At 35.0% G+C, this 21,554-nt stretch overlaps 1 protein-coding gene across 29 annotated transcripts in view; it reads right to left on the bottom strand.

Moving 5' to 3' along the window:
• Window positions 1-21,554, bottom strand: part of DLG1 (discs large MAGUK scaffold protein 1) — a 275,437-nt gene that overhangs the window by 83,636 nt on the left and 170,247 nt on the right. For all 29 annotated transcript variants that reach the window (XM_040484886.1, XM_040484885.1, XM_040484907.1 and 26 more), the window contains 6 exons: window positions 18,677-18,727; window positions 15,271-15,395; window positions 12,849-13,018; window positions 11,745-11,881; window positions 5,799-5,943; window positions 3,151-3,271 (listed from right to left, as the gene is read on the bottom strand). In XM_040484886.1, the coding sequence (XP_040340820.1) occupies window positions 3,151-3,271; window positions 5,799-5,943; window positions 11,745-11,881; window positions 12,849-13,018; window positions 15,271-15,395; window positions 18,677-18,727 (749 nt within the window). The remainder of the gene's footprint in view (window positions 1-3,150; window positions 3,272-5,798; window positions 5,944-11,744; window positions 11,882-12,848; window positions 13,019-15,270; window positions 15,396-18,676; window positions 18,728-21,554) is intronic.

Raw genomic sequence — 21,554 nt, forward strand, 5'->3', positions numbered from 1 at the left:
ACAATGACTGCATAACACTGTGAATGCAATTAATGCTACTGAATCACACATAAAAAATTAATAGCGTAATATACTAAAAACTGCTGAGTTGTACACTTTAAATGGGTGACATGTATGATATGTGGATCATATCTCAATGAACCTGTTAAAAAAAGAACTTTAGAATCATCAATTTTCTGTATGTTGGGATTTCTTTTCTTTTCCTTTTTTAAATTGGTAATGTGAGATAACCTCTGAAAGATTACTTAGGGTCAAATTGTGGAGAACTTCTAATGTGAGTGCAAAGATTTTTGTACCTCATTATCTGGACAAAATAGTGTAATTATCAAGAGTGATAAAACACACATTTTAGTTACTGCAGTCATCAACCACCAGATTTTCAAAGAAAAGTAAAGAAAACAGGTAGACCTGTTGTGTAATACTACAAAGTCCAATACAATATTCTGGACAAAAGATATATAATGAAAAACGATGGGGAACAGCAATCAAGATGCTAATATATTTTTTAGTTTGAAAAATATGCAGAAAAAAAGAAAAATATGCAGAGATTAGAGATTAGACAAGCCATTAACTATTTTCGTCTTTACTTTTTATTAAACCCTATATATTTTATTAAAATAAAACAAATCCAAATAATTTTCATTTATAATCTTTCAAGATACTTATCCTCCTCAATATTAAGATTCTCGAGAGTCTGTTGCTTTGTTATAGATAATGTAAATGCAAGTATGCATAGGAAGAGTCTTTTAACCCCCATACCTAACCCTCATGAATTCAGTTCTGATTTTGTGGTTTGGAATTTTTTTTTTTAAAATTTCATCCAAATTAGTTAGCATATAGTGCAACAATGATTTCAGGAGTAGATTCCTTAGTGCCCCTTGACCATTTAGCCCATCACCCCTCCCACAACCCCTCCAGTAACCCTCAGTTTGTTCTCCATATTTATGAGTCTCTTCTGTTTTGTCCCCCTCCCTGTGTTTATATTATTTTGCTTGCCTTCTCTTATGTTCATCTGTTTTGTCTCTTAAAGTCCTTAAATGAGTGAAGTCATATGATTTTTGTCTTTCTCTAATTTCACTTAGCATAATACCCTCCAGTTCCATCCACATTGGTTGTAAATGGCCAGATTTCATTCTTTTTGATTGCTGAGTAATACTCCATTGTATGTGTGTGTATATATATATACATCTATATACATATATATGTATATAGATGTATATATATATACACACATATATACACACATATATACATATATACACACACACACATCTTCTTTATCCATTCATCCATATATGTATAATATATACATATATGTATATCATCCATATATGTATATATATGTGTGTATATATGTATATACATATATACACACACATATATACATATATATATATACATATATATATATACACACACACACACACCACATCTTCTTTATCCATTCATCCATCAATGGACATTTGGGCTCTTTCCACACTTTGGCTATCGTTGATAGTGCTGCTGTAAACATGGGGGGTGCATGTGTCCCTTCGAAATAGCACACCTGTATCCCGTGGATAAATGCCTAGTAGTGCAATTGCTGGCTCATAGAGTAGTTCTATTTTTAGTTTTTTGAGGAACCTCCATACTGTTTTCCAGAATGGCTGCACCAGCTTGCATTCCCTCCAATAATGCAAAAGAGATCCTCTTTCTCTGCATCCTTACCAACATCTGTTGTTGCCTGAGTTGTTAATGTTAGCCATTCTGACAGGTGTAAGGTGGTATCTCATCGTGGTTTTGATTTGTATTTCCCTGATGATGAGTGATGTTGAGCATTTTTTCATGTGTCAGTTGGCCATCTGGATGTCTTCTTTGGAGAAGTGTCTATTCATGTCTTTTGTCCATTCCTTCACTGGATTATTTGTTTTTTGGGTGTTGTGTTTGATAAGTTTTTTATAGATTTTGGATACTAACCCTTTCCTCTTTACTTCTATAAAAAGGCACTATTAGAAAACAACTACAAAGCCATGACAGATCAATATAGGAGCACAGCCTTAAAGACTTACAGCCTTGAAAATTCTTATCACAAAGAAGTAACCACAGGGGTGCCTGGGTGACTCAGTCAGTTAACCTTCGGACTTCAACTCAGGTCATGGTCTTGCGATTCTTAGTTCAAGCCCCATCATGGAGCCTGCTTTGTATTCTGTGTCTCCCTCTCTCTCTCTGCCCCTCCCATCTCACGCTCTCTCTCTCAAAAATAAAGAAACATTCAAAAAATAATTAAAAAAAAATTAAAAAAACAAAAAACAAAGGAATAACCACAAACACTGTTCTTTTTGCTAATTTTCACTCCAAACACAATTACTGTGTACTTATTATTAATTAATTTTTCAATACTGCTAACTATTGAAAAAGAGGACACAGATGAAAATTCCTCCCTATGGGACCTTAAAGAGATCATTGCCTAGAGCCAGGAGTCTGACAGGAATAATTACAAGTATGAAATCTCAAAAATACTAATGCCAACAACAATGCAATTAATAAAAACATAAAAAGACATTAATTTACAGATATTTAATCTTAAGTGAAATACTTGTGCAAATTATAAAGCAATATGTCTGACATGATGTCTTAATACTATATTGCACAATATGAAAAAGATTTAAGATACTTTTCGCTTATTATTTCTCACCTAGTTAAGAGTTCTTTGGGAATAAAAAGCAGTTAAAATTAGATCAAAATAAACTTTAAGAGTAAGGATATCAAGGATATATACCAAGCAAAGAAAATATCACTTGAATTCTAAACATGAATCACATAACTGCCATAATGAAATTTTATGATGTACACTAGATAGGAATATGTGAAAAGTTAGTTTTAAATATAAATATATTCCTAACTTAGTTTTACCTATGCTAATTTCTAAGCACAACTTACCATTCCTGAAAAAAAGTATTTATTTTAAAAGGGCAGTAACTTATTTGGAATATAAAATATTTTTATATTTCAGCCTCTTCATGAGCCCTCCAATGACAAAAATTAAGGTTTAAGTTCATTATCTATTGACAAAATTTTTTAGTCCTGAAAATTGTGGCTGTCTTATTTGGTTGATTGTAATTCCATCTAACAGTCAACTTTATTTAAGAAAGATGATGTTCACTTCCTTACCTTGTAATTTCATCATCTCCAAGCACTGCTTTTGAAACAGGTGAGTATCTGGCTGGTGATGCTGGTGTGTGGCCCAAGTAGGAAGATGGGCTAACATGGTTATCAACAGGTTGAGAAGAAGCTTAAAAATGAAGACAGTAAAAAACACTTCAAGTGAAACAAACCATTCAGCACTTATTTGTGAATTATCAATTTCAAGCTTAGTTAATATGTAATTCATATCCACTTATTTATGTAAGTTGGTAGAAAAGGCTTATTTATCAGGTAAAAAAATTAGACAAGCTCAAGTTTCCAGATAAAAACTAGTTTAGATATTCAGATCAGTAAGCAAACTTATTCCATCTGGTTTCTCTTGAAAAAACAGAACTAAAAAGGAGTTTTACATTAACTGATTTGCACAGTGAAATCCAGGAAAGGTCATTTAAAAGACTATCATTTATGAACAGCATATATAGTATGAACATGGACTGGAAGTATATAATAAAATTCATAATTGCAATCACCTACTGAATGAGGGGAATGGAAATAGAGTCTTAGCAAAGAGCTGAACTAGCAAGAGCAAACTTCAGCTTTTTCACAATGTTCTATTAGTTCAATAGATGTAAAAAATAGATTCTACCTCTATCTACAGGAAAATCAAGAAATCATTATTTAGTTATTACTCTTTAGGACTAGGTCTCCCAGTTTTTGGTCACATTAGCATACATAAAAAGGGATAATTCAGTTTAAAATAACATTTTTTTCCAGTGTAATGTATTTGTAAGAAGCAGCCTGACTATTCGTATATTTGGCTGTAATCAGAACACCAATTCTCAGTTTGTAGAGCAACTGTTACAAATGTGCATTGCTGTCTTGAACAGATAAGGCAGCATAATAAATAAATAAGACTGATACTTACATTGGTGCATAAAATACCTTATTAGTGAATTTGCATCTCTAATTACAAATAAAAATACATAAAGCCTTTATATAAAGTTTGTGTGTGATACCAACTGTAAGAATTTTTAATAAGTAATAAAGTTCTGTTCTGACACAAATGAAGTATTGAAAAAAAAAAACAAAACAACAACAGACATCATTCCTGTCCATGAAAGAGACTGAATACTATTTTAAAAAGTTCAGTTATATTTGGGGATCCTGGATGGCTCAGTTGGTTAAGCGTCTGACTTTGGCTCCGGTCATGATCTCACGGTTCATGAGTTCTAGCCCCATTTCGGGCTCTGTGCTGACAGCTCAGAGCCTGGAGCCTGCTTCGGATTCTGTGTCTTCCTTTCTCTCTACCCCTCCCCTACTTGCCCTCGGCCTCTCAAAAATAAACATTGAAAAAAATTTTTTCAAGAAGTTCAGTTATACCTGAGTAATTAATAAATCAATGGGCAGATAATGAAGATGTATCATTGGAAGACAGTACATTCATTTCAAAGTATAATTTACATTAAATTTATAATGATTAGTGACAGTAATGGCCTTTGAGAGTTCTAAAACTGAAGACATTGCCACTTATAAAACCACAAATATCTCTAAAATTCTACAATTTAAATGAGGAAAATTTGGAAAAGCAGACTGCAGAGAGTACATTTAAGATCTTTACTACATGAGTGCTTTGGATATCAACTAATGCACCAAAGAAATAAAACTTTCATTTTTCAAGAAACACAAACACGTTACTTAAGTCTTACCTTAGCTTTTACATTAAAAAAACTGAAAATCAAACAGGAAACTTAAAATTTTATTAGTACTATCATAACAATTCATTTCTAGGCAACACAACTGTACTATATACAAATATAGTTAGGTAATATACGAGGAACTTGTACAGAAAGAGTATCTGTGCTCATATAATTGAGAATATAGAAAAGCCCAAGTTTTAAAATTTATTTATTTTGAGAGATAAAGAGAGAGAGAGACAGTACAAGCAGAGGGGCAAAGAGAGAGGGAGAGAGAGAATCCCAAGCAATCTCCTTGATGTCAGTGCGTAGCCTGTCACAGGGCTTGATCTCATAAACCATGAGCTCACGACCTGAGCCAAAATCAAGAGTCAGACACTTAACTGACTGAGTGACCCAGGTGCCCTGAATAGCCCAAGTTTAGAAATATTTAAAATTAGTATTTCTCAAAGTGTAGTCCATGAGTTAGTCCACCAGAAGCATCAGAATTACCCTGGTTGTTAAAAGAACTGCTTGTTAAAGTATGTTTCTCTGCTATATCCCACAACTATTAGAAAAAAAGAATGTGCAATACCTTTGTTGACTATTATTTACATATAACTTTGAAAACGGCTGCCTCCCTTCTTACTATCAAGATTCTGATTTAAAAATGATTTTTTAAAATGTTTATTTTTATTTTGAGAGAGAATGCATCCATAAGCGAGGGAAGGGCAGAGAGAGAGAGAGAGAGAGAGAGAGAGAGAGAGAGAGAGAGAATCTCAAGTGGGCTCTACGCTCAGAGTGCAGAGCCCAACAGTAGGCTTAATCTCATGAACCATGAGATCACGACCTGAGCTGAAATCAAGAGTCAGATGCTTAAGCAACTGAGCCACCCAGGAACCCCTAAAATTGATTTTTTACAGACTGTTAGGTTAAATGCTTAATATAGTTCCTTTAAAATATTTAAACATAGGGAAATAAGATAGATTTAAGCAGACTTACAGTTGGTGATATCAGGTGGTGCATAGCCATCATTCATATACATACTTGTGGGTTTTGCCACTTTCAAATAGACAAAATCAGATGTGTTCTTTAAGGCAGTTACTGCTTCTTCATGAGTAACTTCTTCTAAACACACACTATTCACCTAAAAGAAAATCCCAAAAGATATTTGTTTTAGGACATTTTCACTTGCTTTCTGCATTTTGGTTATAAATAATTATACCAAAATACAAAGCAAGAGTGATTTAAGGAATATAAAGGTCTGTGAAAAGAAAACCTATATATTTTTGTCTATCATATCAGGAAATTGTTTATGTATGTTAATGGAATAGCCAATCTTATTTCCAGCCCCTGTTCCTCCCAATCCCCGAACCTAATCTACTTTTTACTGTTAGGTATTTGTGGACATATGGGGGTATATTTTAGATTTTTTTTATTTTTTTTTATTTTTTTTTTTTACTTTTATTTAAAAAAAAATTTTTTTTTTTCAACGTTTATTTTTTTGGGACAGAGAGAGACAGAGCATGAACGGGGGAGGGGCAGAGAGAGAGGGAGACACAGAATCGGAAACAGGCTCCAGGCTCTGAGCCATCAGCCCAGAGCCTGACGCGGGGCTCGAACTCCCGGACCGCGAGATCGTGACCTGGCTGAAGTCGGACGCTTAACCGACTGCGCCACCCAGGCGCCCCAAGATTTTTTTTTTTTTAAAGAAAATGAGACTATATTAAAGTTTTTATTCTGCAACTGGATTTTTAATATAAGGTATCTTAGAGATCTTTCCATGTTAGGACACACAGAATTGCCTCATTTAAAAAAAATGCTGCACATTATACCATTGTTGGTTGTATCATAATTTATTAAGCCATCCCAGTATTAACAGATATTTTAAACTGTTCTAAATAAATGGATTTAGTAAATTTATACCACTACCACAGAATATGAAAATGTCATGCCCATCTACTCAGGCCTTTGCCAACATTAAACAGTATCAATTTATAAAAAAGCATGTTTTGGCGTGCCTGGGTGGCTCAGCTGGTTGAGTGTCTGACTTCAGCTCAGGCCATGATCTCATGGTACTTGAGTTTGAGCCCTGCGTCGGGCTCTGTACTGACAGCTTGGAGCCTGGAGCCTGCTTTGGATTCTGTCTCTCTCTCTCAAAACTAAATAAAAACATCAATTTTTACATCATTATTTAAATTTTCACTTCCACTGTTTAATAGTCAAGTTGATTTTTTTCATTTATTTATTAAGCATTCATCTATCTTCTGTTATAGAAACAGAACTGATTTAATTTTTTTTAATGTTTGTTTACTTTTGAGAGAGAGACAGCGTGCAAGTGGAGGAAGGGCAGAGACAGACAGACAGACAGACAGACAGACAGAATCTGAAGCTGGATCCAGGCTCTGAGCTGTCAGTACAGAGCCCGACAGGGGGCTTGAACCCATAAACTGAGAGATCATGACTTGAGCCAAAGTCAGACGCTTAACGAACTGAGCCACCCAGGCATTCCAAACAACTGATTTTTAGGAAACAGAATTGATTTTTAAGTAGTGAGGTATATCCTGCAACCTTGCTAAACTTATTAGTTCTATCAGTAGGTTCCTTACAATTTTTTTAATGTTTATTTATTTTTGAGAGACACAGAGTATGCATGAGTGGTGGAGGGGCAGAGAGCCCATGTGGCGCTCAAACTCACAAATCGTGAGATCATGACCTGAGCCTAAGTTGGACCCTTAACCAACTGAGCCATGCAGGTGCCCCAAGATTTTCTACATAGGTAATCTACAAATATAGTTTTACTTTCTCCTTCCCAATCTGAATGTCTTTTTATTTCCCTGGTTAGACTCTTCAGTACAGTCTGACTAAAAGTGGTAATTGTGTCTTTCTATACATTTGTCCATTTCATCTAAGGTATTTAATATGTTGGCATACAAATGTTTAGAAATAAAAGTATTTCCTCAAGTCCCCTCTTTTATTCCTACTCTTGGAAATTTGAGTCTTCTTTTTTTGAAAGACTGATCTTCTTCTTGATCAGTCTAAGGTTTGTCAATTTTGTTCACCTTTCCAAACAACTGAGTTTTGGTTTTATCTTCTCTCTGGTTTTCCTATTCCCTATTTCATTGACTCCAGCTCTAATCTTTATTTTTTCCTTCCTTCCACTAGCTTTAGGTTTAGACTGCTCTTCTTTTTGGTAATTTTGTGTTTTTTTGTTTTTGTTTTTTGTTTTTGCAAAGAAAAACACTGTTTCCAATGTCTTAAAATTATAATGTACTAAACAAATACTCATTTTCATATATTTTTCATTTCCCTAATTTGTACCTGTATAATTGATAGGACAGTTCTTAATGTTTTAAGAAAAATTTTTAAAGATCACATATCATTAACTTTTGCCACAGATTATTAATATGGCTTTGCAGGGTTTCAGCCACATGGTCATTTTTATAGTCCCACACTACCATGTACAGTGAAGAAAGATTGCCTGCATTTTGAAATATACAGCTATGGTATACTGTTCTTTTGGTGGCCTGCAATGAGCCACATATCTTGGTATTCACACCCTTGTAAAATCCCTTCCTACAGTGAACCTTGCTTGGCCATGTAACTAGCTTTAGTCAATGAGACATTAATAGTTGAGATGCCAAGAGAGGACTGATGAATGCCATACACCGGAGTTTGTCTTTTTGGTACATCCGTCTTGGAACCTGATCACTATCCTGTGAGAAGCCCAATTTAGCCATGTGGAGAGGCCACTGGCTAATAGTCCCAGATGAGCTCCCAGATGACAGCCAACACCAACTTGTCTGCCATATGTGAGTGAACTTCGAAGTGCATTCCTGGCCCTAGTTGACAGGAGACATTATGTGGAACAGAGACAGACTGTCCTGGCTAAACCCTTCTCAAATTATAGAAGTGTAAGCAAATAAATGATTATTGTTGTTATTTTAGCCACTAATTTTTGTGTTTCCTAAGCAACATTAGATAACTGATAAAAGAGCTGACAAGATTTGCTAAGGGATTCAAGATGGAGTATGAAAGGAGAATGATCCTGAAGTTTTAGACCTGGGCAAATAGAAGGATAAAGTTCCTATTTCAAGAGATGTGAAGAATGTGCAAGAACAGGATTTAGGGGTGGAGGGTGGTGTATAGGATGAAACTCAGAAGTTCATTCTTAGATACATTAAATTTGAGATGACTCTTGAGACATACAAAGAGACTAGATGACATCTCTTAGAGCTTTTGAACTGTTTAGCCAAGAACCACTGTTAAAAAATTTTTTTTTATTTCAGCCAAGCACAAAATTTAAGTGCATGTGTATAAAAAGAAAACTGAAGCTCAGAAAACAATACTTATCCCTACCATGTGCAATGAGACTCAGTAAGTTATTTGACCACCTATCAATAGGAAGAAAAAATGTACAAGGACACTTCGACGTTTAGGGAGAAGATGCACCAAAAGGGAGAATGAGGAGGAGTGACCAGTGAGATAAGAGGAATACCATGAAAGAGGGTAACTGTTAAGCACAATGGAAAAAGTGTCTGAAGAAGGAGGAAGGTGTGTCTAATGTCAATTAAAATGAGAACTAAGAATTTGATAATTTAGTGGAATTATGACAACCAAAACCTGGCTAAATGCTAAGTCAACATAAATTGCTGCCTTCTCAATCACCAAAACTGATTCTGGAAAAACCATAAAGGAAAACACAATACTTAAGAAATTAAAAAGCATAAATGAGAAACTCAGTGGAGAAAGCAGGCTGTTTTGAACTGGTGTGTGTGTGTGCAGAAGAGTAGTTCAAAGTGAGCTCTTTCCTCTTCCCCATTATAAACTTCAAAAACAACAACAACAACAAAAACAACAAAAAAAAACAAAAAAAACAAAAACAAACTTGAAAACAATCAGTCTATCTCTTTGCTGCAGCAATAAGCAGTACAGGACAGCATGTACAGCAAAAGAATCATTTATATATTGCTTAGGAATATTAAACTTTTTCAAAAAGATTCATTTATTTAAGTAATCTCTATACCCAACATGGGGCTTGAACTCACAACCCCACGATCAAGAGGTGCATACTCTACCAACTGAGCCAGCTAGGTGTCCCAGAAGTGTATATTTTTATAACCACTTTGGAAAACAATGTTTTTGCTATAGTGTTACTAAGATGATATCCCATGACCATTAAATTCCATGCTTAGGTAAACAGTTAAGTGAAAACTCTTATATGTACATGTTCACCAGAACACACAGCAGCTTTCCCTAGGAGAATTATCCATAATACAAAAAAAAAAAAAAAAAGGAAATAACCTAACTCACCACTATACCAGACCTAGTTTATGTGTCTTTTTCAGATTCGCCTGAGCCTACTTGCCCACTAGGCCTTGGCCATGTGCTTACTGGAGAGTCCTGGTTACTGCTATTCTCACCTCATCTCCTGCCATTACCAGCTCTTTCAATCTCTTCTAGAGTAAGGGCTGCACTTGGACTTAGGTATGGGCATGGCTGATGTGTTCATAGAGAGCTGTAACATGTCAAAAGCCTGTGTCCGATCTGTCTAGATCACTGAGGCTCTGGTTTTTTCCACCCCTTCTGGGTTCAGAGGAAGTACTACGCTATGGAGAGTATGGGAGCTGGCTTCCCAAGCACTTGCCCACAGGAGGTGAGTAACAGTCCAGAAATTTGGGATAGTTACCACCCATGGGGTAGACTGTACCTAACAAGAGACAGGAGATAAATCCTTTCTTTTCCCTGGATGGCTGGATCTAAGGTTTAATAGTCCCACAACACCTGCCTGAAAGACTGTCCTGCATGATAAGCAATTAGCTACATTTTCTTACGAATTTATGGACAGCTCAGAAACATAGTGTCTTGTATTGACTTTCCCTCATTCCCTGCCTCACCTTATTTTGATTCACTCTAGCTTTGATTACGCCTCTCCCCAAAACCTAAGCACGCAGCTTTTCTTCAGGTTTTGTTTTTCTAGGGAACATGGGACATTTATTGAAGAAGATCAGAGAAATAAACTGTAGCATAGTCCCAGAAAACAGTATTATATAGAGGTGAAATTAACAAATTTTATCTCCAGGCAATAATATGGATAAGTCTCAGTAAACCAATAGTGAGTAAAAAAAGTATTAAAAGACTGCATACAGCACAATAGCCTTAAAATTTTTTTCAGAACAAATTAGTATTAAAATATTTAGGCATATGTATACGATTAAACAATTTTTAAAAAGCAAAGGAATGAGACACACAAATTGTTGGTATTGTAGTTTTGGGCTGGGTAATGACTTTAGCAGTTTTCATTATACTATAAATAAAATAAGTTAAAATAAAAAGGAAAAAGGAAAGTCACACATGAGGGATGACACTGTGTTTAAGAAATTCTGTGCATTCAAGTCCTTAACCCTTTAACAAAAAAAGAGAAGGAAATGAGAAAAAAAATAATAAAAGAAAAAGAGAAGGAAGCTGGTAGAGAAAAATGAAATGGTAAATAAGGATAATACCAAGAATCATTTTTCAGGTTTTGATTAAAGCAAGATCAGTATTCACTCATTTAAATATGAGTGAAAAAATGAGAGTAAAAATTTGTTTAAACATTTTGGCAAGTAGAAATTCTGATCTGCCCCCACCCCCTCCCAAAAAAAGACATCAAAATGATTATTATTTTTAAAAATTTAAATCCAAGCTAGTTAACATATAATGTAATAATGATTTCAGGCATAGAGTTTAGTGATTCACCACTTAACATATGATACCCAGTGCTCATCCCAGCAAGTGTCCTCCTTAATTAATGCCCATCACACATTTAGCCCATCCCCCCACCCAACACCCCACAAGCAACCCTCAGTTTGTTCTCTGTATTTAAGAGTCTCTTATGGGGCGTCTCCTTCTGTTTTTATCTTATTGACATCAAAATTATTTTTAAAATAACATATTTCTTATACTCACTGCTAAAAGTTTATCTCCAATCTGAAGTTTACCATCTTTATGTGCTGCACCTCCTTCAATGATTTTGGTTACATAGATGCTATTATCCCCAGGAATATGTTGATTTCCAACACCTCCAGCAATGCTGAACCCAAGACCTGTTTGAAAAATACTAGTTTTGAAATTTCATCATTTAATGTGAATTTAAGTCCAGAAAGAAATGGCTGAAAACTAGATGAGGATAATCTCATCACACTAATTTTTCTTTTTTTTTTTTAAACATAAAAGAATCTACTTGTGTACTTTTAAAATCCTACGTATTTGCTTTGTAGTCAGGGGACAATTATATATATATAGGTGTTCCTATAGTTATAAATAAGTTTTTTAGTCCACCCACTCCTGTTACTTCTTAAAATCTTTTCGTAAATGCATTTGTTTGTTAGTTCAAAAAGGCACTACAAAATTATTTCCTTTTGTTCCCATCATGATTGTGCTTCTAACATTTTTAATACCTTCACAAGATTAAAACAATTAAGAAAAATAATAAAATTGTGGTGGGCAGAACGAATAAGCTTCAGAAATGTGGATAATTTTGTTATTTTTCCAATATTCTATGAATTAATTTTAGATAAAGAATTTCTGTAATTCATAAATCCCATCCATAGCCTTAATACCAGACAAATTTGTAGCTTTCTATTCCTTTTTTCATTTTTTGGAATACCACTTCTTCCACAAAGCTACAAATTAGAATCCATATTTCATTTTTCCTCAATCCCATCAATGTTTTCAAAACTCAGAAATCACATATAACCGTCCTCATTGCAGATAAAACAGCTAATGATATATAGTTTCTTCTTTTAATTTAGCCTGTGTATCTGCATTTAATATACTTTGTAGACTGAAGATTACAAGTTAATACCAACACTATACAGGACTTCCAAGTGTTTAAGTAGAATTCTACTTAAGACAAAAATCAGCAGAAATAATACAGAAATTCTACAAATTCACACACATTCTGTAGATTACCAGTTCTGTTAATCTTAGAATGGGTGTCACAAATAACTTCTTAGTTACTTTTATCTCAGAGATTTCTTACTTAATAATCTACGTTTGGTTATTTCATACCTTTAGGACCTTTAATGAGCTTTATTTCCATTATTTTTTCTGATACTGGTTTCCGTCGTTTCACGTACAAGCGTACAATACACCCTGCTTCTTTCAATGCTTCAACTGCTTTGCTATGTGTCACATCACGAACATCTACTTCATTCACTCGCAATATACAGTCATTGACCCTGAGAAAAAACCCAAAATATTAAAGATAAATAATATTAAAATATCAAATTTTAACTTCAATAATTTTTGTTATTTTAATTTTTAAGGTAAAGAGAATTATTTACTAGAGAAAAAAATATACGAATAAACTGCATGTTAGATTCCACTGTATCAAACACTCACATAAATACTTTCCAAGGGCCAACAAAAGAAACAGTGCAAATAAGAGATTACCATACAAAAATATTATAATGACAGCTGCAATCTGTGTGGTTCTTGTATGCTTATTAAGTGTAAAAATTAAGATACTTTACAAAAACAGCCAAATATTTATTTAGAACTAAGCTGGTGCCAGGTACTTGTAGTGTTTTAACCCTTACTACAACCTGTAAGGTAGATACATATTTGTATCTCCACTTCACAGACGGAGAAACTGAGGCACAAAGAGTTTAAATAATTTTTCCAAGGTCACCTAGAAAATGACTGAGACAGCTGTGACTCAAAAGAAAACTGAGGTTCAGACTGAATAGTTTAAGATCAAAAAGATGGTGGTGGCAAAACTGAGATCAATTCCCTGATTTATCAAAAAATAATTTTTGATTGCTTTGTCAACCTAGACACTGCATTTAAAAAAAAAGTTATTTCTTGAAATTTATTGTGAAGCTAAAGACTATACCATTTAATTAAAAGGCTTCTCATATAAATAATTTATTTTAATTTGACACAGTAATATATTTCTTTAAAGTTTGATTTGTTTCTAATTCTAACTTTTCCCCCCAGCTCTGGTCTCAGTTTAAATTGTATAGCATTCCATTAGGGGAAAAAATCATCTGAAATTGGGCAGAGAAGGAGAACAAAACACAACTGAAATACTAAAATTGATTCTGATAATCTATGTAATTAGCTTTCTTCAGAGTAAAGAAATTTTGTATGCAAAGACAGTGACAGGTTAGAGTTAGTATTAAAGGGATGTTCTTTAGTGAAACAAATGGGACATATTAATTTTCATAAAAGCACAAACAAAAGACCAATAACAGAATTGGGAAATAAATGTTTATGTTTACATGAATGGTCAAATTATTAATTTTATATCTAACTAATTTCATTAATACATCACCTGTTGTATCCAGTGAGAAGTTAAGAAACAAGAGGTGCATAAGGTACCAACAGCCTTAAATGGATTCTTTGTTTGTTTTTTGTTTTTTTTCTTGAGAGAAAGAAAGAGACAGAAAGGGAGCACGTATGTGCACATACACACACAGGAACGAATTTTAAGCAAGCTCCATGTATCGAGCCTGGGGCTCCATCTCACAACCCTGGGATTATGACTTGAGCCTAAATCAAAAGTCACACACTCAACTGAGTCACCAAAGCACCCCCAAAAACATGTTTTTAACAGATCATATAAAATCCTTAGTCCTAAAACTTCAGACTGTCACCATATAAATAAAAACCAACAAACAAGGGAATACGAAAAGTGCCATAATCTATGGCCTAAGGAAATAACAAAATATGCTAAAGATATCTTCTACAATGGAACGCTAAATTTAAACAAATTCAAACAAGCACCCTATATTACCCAATATTACTTTCATTCATTCAATTAAGAAAACATATTAAGATACTTAAAACTTGCATAATCTTTACTTTTTGTGGTATGGGATACAAACTCAGGTATATATCATCTCTTGTATCCTAACTAAGTTTATATACATATTTCCCACCAGAAAATAATGGAAAACAGTTTGTGAATGTATTTAAAAATACGAAGGGAATGGGGTGCCTCGATGGCTCAGCTGGTTAAGTGTCTAACTTCAGCTGAGGTCATGATCTCACGGTGTGTGGTTTCGAGCCCTGCGTTGGGCTCTGTGCTGACGGCTCGGAGGCTGGAGCCTGCTTCAGACTCTGTCTCCCTCTTTCTCTGCCCCTCCCCCACTTACACTCTGTCTCCCTCCCTCTCAAAAATAAACAAACATTAAAAAAGTAATAAAAAATAAAAATACAAAAGGAATTCTACAATTTCTATGAATTTGTTCACATTTAAAACCATCAAATTTATTATTCAAAGTGTTATAATATCAGAGAAACTAAATTCCTGAATGAAGAGGGAAACAATGGTTAGAGCACAATCATCTCATTCATTTGTTATTTGAGCATCTACCTTATATTGGTTATCATGATAGTGTTTATTTGTATTCATGCCTTGTTCAATTTGCTTTAAGAAAAATATACAAAGTATGTTCAGCATTACAACATAAAATGCAAAACATACCGTAATCTTCCATCTTGGGCAGCTGCTCCCCCTGCAATAATTTTGGTAATGAAAATACTTGAGTCATCTCCAATGTGTGGGTTGTCCGTACCTCCTGCAATGCTGAAACCAAGCCCTGAATTTCCCTGGGGATAAAGGAAAAAAAAAATTGAGCCTGAATAAGAATTACCTTTATTGGTAGGTTCCTGTCATTATAGGACCTAGAAACTGTACCGACACAAGGAACACACATAAAAGTATATAGGCAGAGAATATGAAGATTCTAAATTAAGAAATATAAGTAAAACTCCTTTGTCTCTACGAAGAATTCAAAGGTAGGGGCACCTACGTGGCTCAGTCGGTTAAACATCCAACTTCAGCTCAGGTCATGATCTCACGGTTTGTGGGTTTGAGCCCGTGTCGGGCTCTGTGCTGACAGCTCAGAGCCTGGAGCCTGCTTCGGATTCTGTGTCTCCCTCTCTCTGCCCCTCACCTGCTCATGCTCTGTTTCTGTCTCTCAAAAAATAAACATTAAAAAAAAAAAAAGAATTCAAAGGTATTACTTCTAAGTAGGTACTGAGTACTTTTGGAGTCTAGTCTATGGTTCTTTCTTTAAAAGTGCGGGCAATTTGTACTAGGATAAGTCACCCTTCTGCAGAGGTATTGTTATTAGGTCTCTTTCTTTTAGAATGTTTCCACTCATGCTTGGTAAGGCAAATTTCTCTAAGAGTAAAAAACTGATGTGATCTTGCTGCTGCAATTATTCCTGGATAGGTAAAACTAACATTATTTCAGCTTTAAAAAAATGGGGCAGGGAATGGTGTTTTTCTTCTGCTAACCTTGCCATCAGCTTATTTTAAAATGACCAAACTGTATCTGCTAAGTCATCATCCTTGACATGTCCCACTCCCCCATCCCTGACATGTTTAGCCAAGACACACAAATAGCAAAAGATATTTTTTAATACTGAAAGCCCAACATGAGAAATCAAATGGGTGAGCTTTCCTGACAACAAAGTCAATTTTGCCAAAGCAGGGTTTTTTACTTGTTTTACATACTATATTTCTGAATAATTTCTTTGAAGAAAAGTTTCTACTGCTACCAAAAAGTCTTAAAGGACAATTGTTCTAAGCAGTGGTATTTAAAAAATGGTTTTTTGTTTTTGGTTTTTAATGTTCTAACTCTGGCTTTCAGGCAACTCAAACACGCAGATATATCTGAACTGATTACTTAACCGTTAATATTGAAGAGCTTAAACATACCTTCTATTATGTGTCCTACAATTCTGTTTTAATATTTTTTTCAGTGTAAACTCTTTAAGAGTTGCTAGAATATCGGGGCGCCTGGGTGGCGCAGTCAGTTAAGCGTCCGACTTCAGCCAGGTCACGATCTCGCGGTCCGTGAGTTCGAGCCCCGCGTCAGGCTCTGGGCTGATGGCTCAGAGCCTGGAGCCTGTTTCTGATTCTGTGTCTCCCTCTCTCTCTGCCCCTCCCCCGTTCATGCTCTGTCTCTCTCTGTCCCAAAAATAAATAAACGTTGAAAAAAAAAATTAAAAAAAAAAAAAAAAGAGTTGCTAGAATATCAATAATAGTATCAATAGGTTGTATGAGGTTACCAAGTCACCCAGGTAATCAAGTTCTTTTTTTTTAATTTGCTTTTTCAAAAACAGTTATAATTTACACATAACATTGTGTAAATTTAAGGTGTAAAATGTGTTGATCTGACTTATTTATATACCGCAATATGATTATAACCATTGCTTTAACTAACATCTCTGTCATGCCACTTAACGGTCATTTCTTTCTGTAATAAGAACATTTACGGTCTAGTCTCTTAGCAATTTTTAAGTACGCAATACAGTCTTATTTACTATAATGACTATGCTGTGCATGAGATCTCCAGAACTTAATTCATCTTCTAGTTGCAAGTTTGTATCTTTTAATAACACCTCTCCAATTCCTGGTACTCAAGTGTTTTAGTGAGTGAAAAAACAAAGTACAGTCCTAACTAAATTTAAAAGGCACGGGAAAGAATGGAAAATGAGTAAGATAAAAAAGTTAGAATTATATGTCAATTATATCTCAAGTAAGGTGGAAAAACACCAAATAAATACCATATTAAAATATGTATACTACATTAATACTACGCTTACTGGAGAGTTACTCATTCATCTTACTTGAACAGGTAATCCAAATTCAGGTAGTGATACCTGTAATCTAGTACACATGTAAAAAGACCCTTTTAGGTCTATTTGCACTCAGAGTGTTTTCACTCTGGCTTGAAATAAGCAAATCTAATTATCTAGGATTTTAGTTTGAAATATACAGACACTCAGCTACTTAGGAAATTTACTTTTGTAAAACACTTTATTTCCCCAAAATGCTGGTCAGACAAGGTGGTATTACTAAAATATAGCCATCAATTAACTGAAGATCTTCTTTTTCTTAATGTTTATCTTTGTGTGTGTGAGAGGGAGAGAAGAGAGGAAGTGTGCGCGTGAGAGAGACAACGCAAAACAGGGAAGGGGCAGAGAGAGAGGGAGACACAGAATCCGAAGCAGGTTCCAGGATCTGAGCTGTCAGCACAGAACCCGATGCAAGGCTCAAACTTACAAACTGCAAGATCACCTCGCATCCACTAAGTTGGACGCTTAACCGACTGAGCCACCCAGGCAACCCTTGACTGCAGATACTGCTAAGGAGTAAATGTTTCAAGAAAATTTACACATCTAACTCATAACCTTAAGTTATTTTCTGACTGGGAGAGTTCATAAACTTTCGATAGGATCTTGTCCATTAGAACTATGGCTATTTTTTCTTTTTGCTAAAAAAGAAAACTGATAACAATAACCACATTACTAGGATGCTAAATACTTAAAATCAACAATGTTTTATATGAAAAATAAACAAATGTAAAATTTAGAAACAGAAACATCCGAGAAACTGTTAGACTAGAGGAGCCTAAAGCAGACATGATAACTAAATGTAATGTGGTATTCTGGAAGGGATTCTGAATGAGAAAAACATAAAAACTAAGGAAATCCAAATATAGACTTTAGTTAATAATAATGTATCAATATGACTCATTACTTGAAGCAAATGTATTTTAGTAATGTAAGACATTAACAATAGGCAAAACTGAGGCCTGGATAAATGGAAACTCTTGGTATAACTTTTCTGTAAATCTAAAACTATTTTAAATAAAAAGCTTATTTTTTAAAAAAAAAGTTATTAAAAAAAGGCAACATGTTCTAAAAACACCATGGCTAATTTAATAATACGTGAATTTATAAAAGAAACTAATATTACACAGTTCTGTTTTTAAAAGATCTTTTCCTTTTAATTCTATATGAAAGAGCAGTATATTTAAAGAATTCCTTAAAGCAACAGATTTATGCATAAGAAACTTAAGATAATTAAGTTTTTACCCTTTCAAGTGTGATTTCTTCATATTCATAATCTGCATCAGTGCCATTAACCTAATGAGGAAAAAGAAGTAGCACAGAAATTTAGAGTATAAAATTGGAAATGTCAAGACATAATTTTTGCATGATTTATTAATGCAAACCTGTTAAATATGATAGTAATCAAATAATTTGGCTTTACTGTAATGATTTTAGGTAAAAATTTCAAAGATTGGAAGAGTACAAATGTGATTAATGAGTTGACATTTATGATATTATAACTTCAAATACTGAAAGGGTATGTACAGCTTTTAGTACTATGGAACTCCAACTCTTTTCACTGCCTTGATCCACACATCTAATCAGCTACTAATTCTTACTCATTCACTTCAATTTTTCTGAAAACAATCACCTCTTCATTGTCATCTCTACTACCTTGGTACAAGCCTTTGTTAATTTCTTCTGGATTACTGCCAGTGTAATCTACCCAATCTCTTGGATTAGTATTCTCCACTCCCCAAATCATTCTAATGTGTTTTACACAGATGGATCTTTTCGGAGCCCATGTCTAGTAACATACTCCCTCTAAAACTTTCAGAAACTCAAATACAAGGCTCTGTATGAAGTGACCCCAATCTATCATTTAGCTTCATTCCTAATATACATAACTCACCTCTTCATGAGCATTACATACCATCAAATTTGAAAAACTTATTACTCTTTCCTTTATATATCTTGCAAGTTCCCACCTCTGCGTCTGTTACTTTAGTGTTGTCACAAATTTCACTTATGTATTTCATGTCTAAATTTGATGTCCCATTCAAGTCCTTGTTTATATCTTTTTAAAATATTATTATTATTATTTTTGAGAGAGAGAGAGAGGGAGAGAGGAGAAGGAGAAGGAGAAGGAGAAGGAGGAGGAGGAGGAGGAGGAGGAGGAGGAGGAGGAGGAGAAGGAGAAGAAGGAGAAGGAGAAGAAGGAGAAGGAGAAGGAGAAGGAGAAGGAGAAGGAGAAGAAGAAAGAACAAACAAGCAGGGGAGGGACAGAGAGAGACAGAGGTAGACACAGAATCTGAAGCAGGCTCCAGGCTCTGAGCCGTCAGCACAGAGCCTGACACAGGGCTCGAACCCATGAAATGTGAGATCATGACCTGAGCTGAAGTTGGATGCTCAACTGACTGAGCCACCCAAGCATACTTGTTTACATCTTATAGACCAAGCACTTTATCTTATTCCTTCCAATTTATTCCCTACTCCCTCCAGGAAGAATTTCCACAGAGAGAGGGTCACTGGTGAAGGGTGAATGGTCCTTGTAATCAGATTAATTTTGGTTCAAGCCTTGCTCTAACATTTCTGATGGCATGAGGCTGCGCAAAATACCCGAGCAAGTCAAATAGGGATTGTGATAAACTGCATTTCTCTAGATGCCTCCCATCCTCCATCCTCCATGCTCTTTTGCAACATGACTAAACCATCCTACCATCAAGAGGTGTCATCTAGTTCTCCTTCCATTCAACCTAGGCAGTTCCTAGATGAGCTTTGTTATAAAGAATATGGCACAAATGATGCTGTGTAATATTTACCATTGTCTTAGAATGCACCTGCTTAGAACTCAGGAGCTATTATGTGAGGAAGCTCAAATAGCATATGAAAAGATTCAAATGAAGGAGAATTGAGGCCCTTGGCCAAAAGCCCCAGCTGCACTCCTAACTAGTAACAAGCATCAACTGCCAGTCATGTGAATGAGACTATTTTGGATCTTCCAGCCTTTTCCAGTACCTCAACCAATATAAAGTGGAAGAACCTTCCAGTTAACCCAGAAATTCATAAGAAATAATGAACTATTTTTTAGCCACTAAGTTTCAGGGTGGTTTGTTAAACAGCAATAGAATAATGAAACAACAGAATAATGAAGTCTTTTGTAAACTACTTTGTTTTCTTCACCATACTGTAAGAAAGTAACACTTAATTCAGGTCCAGTTTAGGTCCTAGGAGTTTTTTTCTTGAGGGCTTTTGAAACTCATCTCTTCTACCTTTTTGGGTTCTCATGGCTATAATGGATTCAAGCCCAATTGCTACTGTTTCCTCTTTTTCTCACCTAAAGAGTTTTTCTTCTTGTTTTTGAGATTATGTTTATGAGATTATGTTATATGTTACACATATAATTTTTTTTTAATCTCAGATTTTGTCAGAGTGCTGAGAATACTGCCTCCACCTTTGGCCCACCATCTTGTTCATGTTCACTTGAGGACCTCTCAGTGTCATGAGTTCTGGATCCTTTGGAAATTAAGACACATACCTTAGGAATGCCTGCCAAGGCCAGGATGAGGCTTGCTTTGGCCTCCCACGAATCTATTGAGATAATATAGTCTTTCCCCTCCCTGATGCACAGGTGGCACCACAAAATCTAATTAAAGTTTGTAGTCAATTAGGTGCATGTGAACCCTCCTCTGATCTCATTGCAATGCCCTTCTTTCTTTAAGCATTTTTTAAAAAGTTTATTGATTTAAATAATCTCTACACCCAATGTGAGGCTTGAACTCACAACCTCGAGATCAAGAGTTGTATCCTCTTCCAACTGAGGCAGCCAGGTGTCCCACTACAATGCCCTTCTGCAAGTCCCATTGCTCTATAAAATCTGTGAACTAAGGTCCAGATGTTGCAGAGAATAGCCATGCAGCTGCCATAGACTGTTGACCACCCGACAGCCATGCAAATAAAAAACTGTGTAAAGTCTAAGGAGTGGTCTGCTTCATTTTTTGGTCTCAAAGTGCCTTCTCAGTTTAGGGGATAGTTTACTGGCCTCCCACCCCCGCCTCCTAACAGATTTCTAGGCATCTAGAATGCAGGAGGTTTATACATATACATATACATATACATATACATATACATATACATATAC

This window comes from Herpailurus yagouaroundi, unplaced genomic scaffold (genome assembly GCF_014898765.1).
Source record: "Herpailurus yagouaroundi ecotype Mexico unplaced genomic scaffold, PumYag 162, whole genome shotgun sequence".
Taxonomy (NCBI): domain Eukaryota; kingdom Metazoa; phylum Chordata; class Mammalia; order Carnivora; family Felidae; genus Herpailurus; species Herpailurus yagouaroundi.